This window comes from Triticum aestivum, unplaced genomic scaffold, assembly GCF_018294505.1.
Source record: "Triticum aestivum cultivar Chinese Spring unplaced genomic scaffold, IWGSC CS RefSeq v2.1 scaffold250982, whole genome shotgun sequence".
Taxonomy (NCBI): Eukaryota; Viridiplantae; Streptophyta; class Magnoliopsida; order Poales; family Poaceae; genus Triticum; species Triticum aestivum.
In genome coordinates, this window is record NW_025274116.1 from 1 (window position 1) to 815 (window position 815).

The 815-nt window shown below is 55.5% G+C and overlaps 1 protein-coding gene across 1 annotated transcript; it reads right to left on the reverse strand.

Annotated features, from left to right (window-relative positions):
• Positions 1-6: 6 nt before the first annotated feature.
• On the reverse strand, positions 7-471 carry LOC123178283 (16.9 kDa class I heat shock protein 1-like; the record flags this gene model as incomplete). Its single annotated transcript, XM_044591433.1, has 1 exon — positions 7-471. A coding segment is annotated over exon 1 (325 nt), but the record flags the coding sequence as incomplete, so codon positions are not given.
• Between the last annotated feature and the right edge of the window lie 344 nt (positions 472-815).

Sequence of the window (815 nt, forward strand, 5' to 3'; positions counted from 1 at the left end):
GGAAACGCCGCACGAACTTGCCGCTGCTGCGCTCCACGCGGTGCCACTTGTCGTTCTTGTCCTCCTTCTCCCTGCTCCGCTCGCCGCTGACGACGAGCACGTTGCCGTCCTCCACCTCCACCTTGACCTCCTCCTTCTTCACGCCGGGGAGGTCGACCTTGAAGACGTGCGCCTCGGGGGTCTCCTTCCAGTCCACACGGGCGTTGGCGAACGCGGCCGTCTCGCTGCTGCCGCCTGAGATCGCCGGGACGATGGAACGGAAGGTGTCGAAGGGGTCCGCCCAAAGGTCGGCGAAGGGGTCGAACACGTTGCTCCGCCTCACGATCGACATCGTCAGTGTTTGCTTTGGTTTGGCTTGTGCGCTCGGAAAATTCGGTATCGGATCGTAGGTAGGAAAAGGATGTTGTTTGCTGTTGCGTGACACTGGCTTGAGTTGGGATGGACCGATGGAGACCGATGGGACTGAGGCTCAGGTACTTATAGCGTCGCAGGTGCTGCTCTTGAAGCATCTCGAATACTCTGAGCGTTTGGTTACGTTTCGCTTTTCAGCTCGGCTCCACGAGCTTCTCCTTGTTTTTCTTTTCGGCCCATGAAGGTGCTACCGTGTTCTAGAGTACTCTCCTTCTTTGATGTTAGTGGACCTTCTCCATTATTTTTCTCTCTACGGATCCAGCACCCCGGCGACTACTCTGGAATACCGAAAAAGGGTTTCCCCGCTTTGTATACAAAGCAACCAACCAAACCATACATGAATATGTGCTGGGGCGGAAGCAGCATAGTCACGCCCAAAAAAAACGATAGAGAAAGAACAAAAG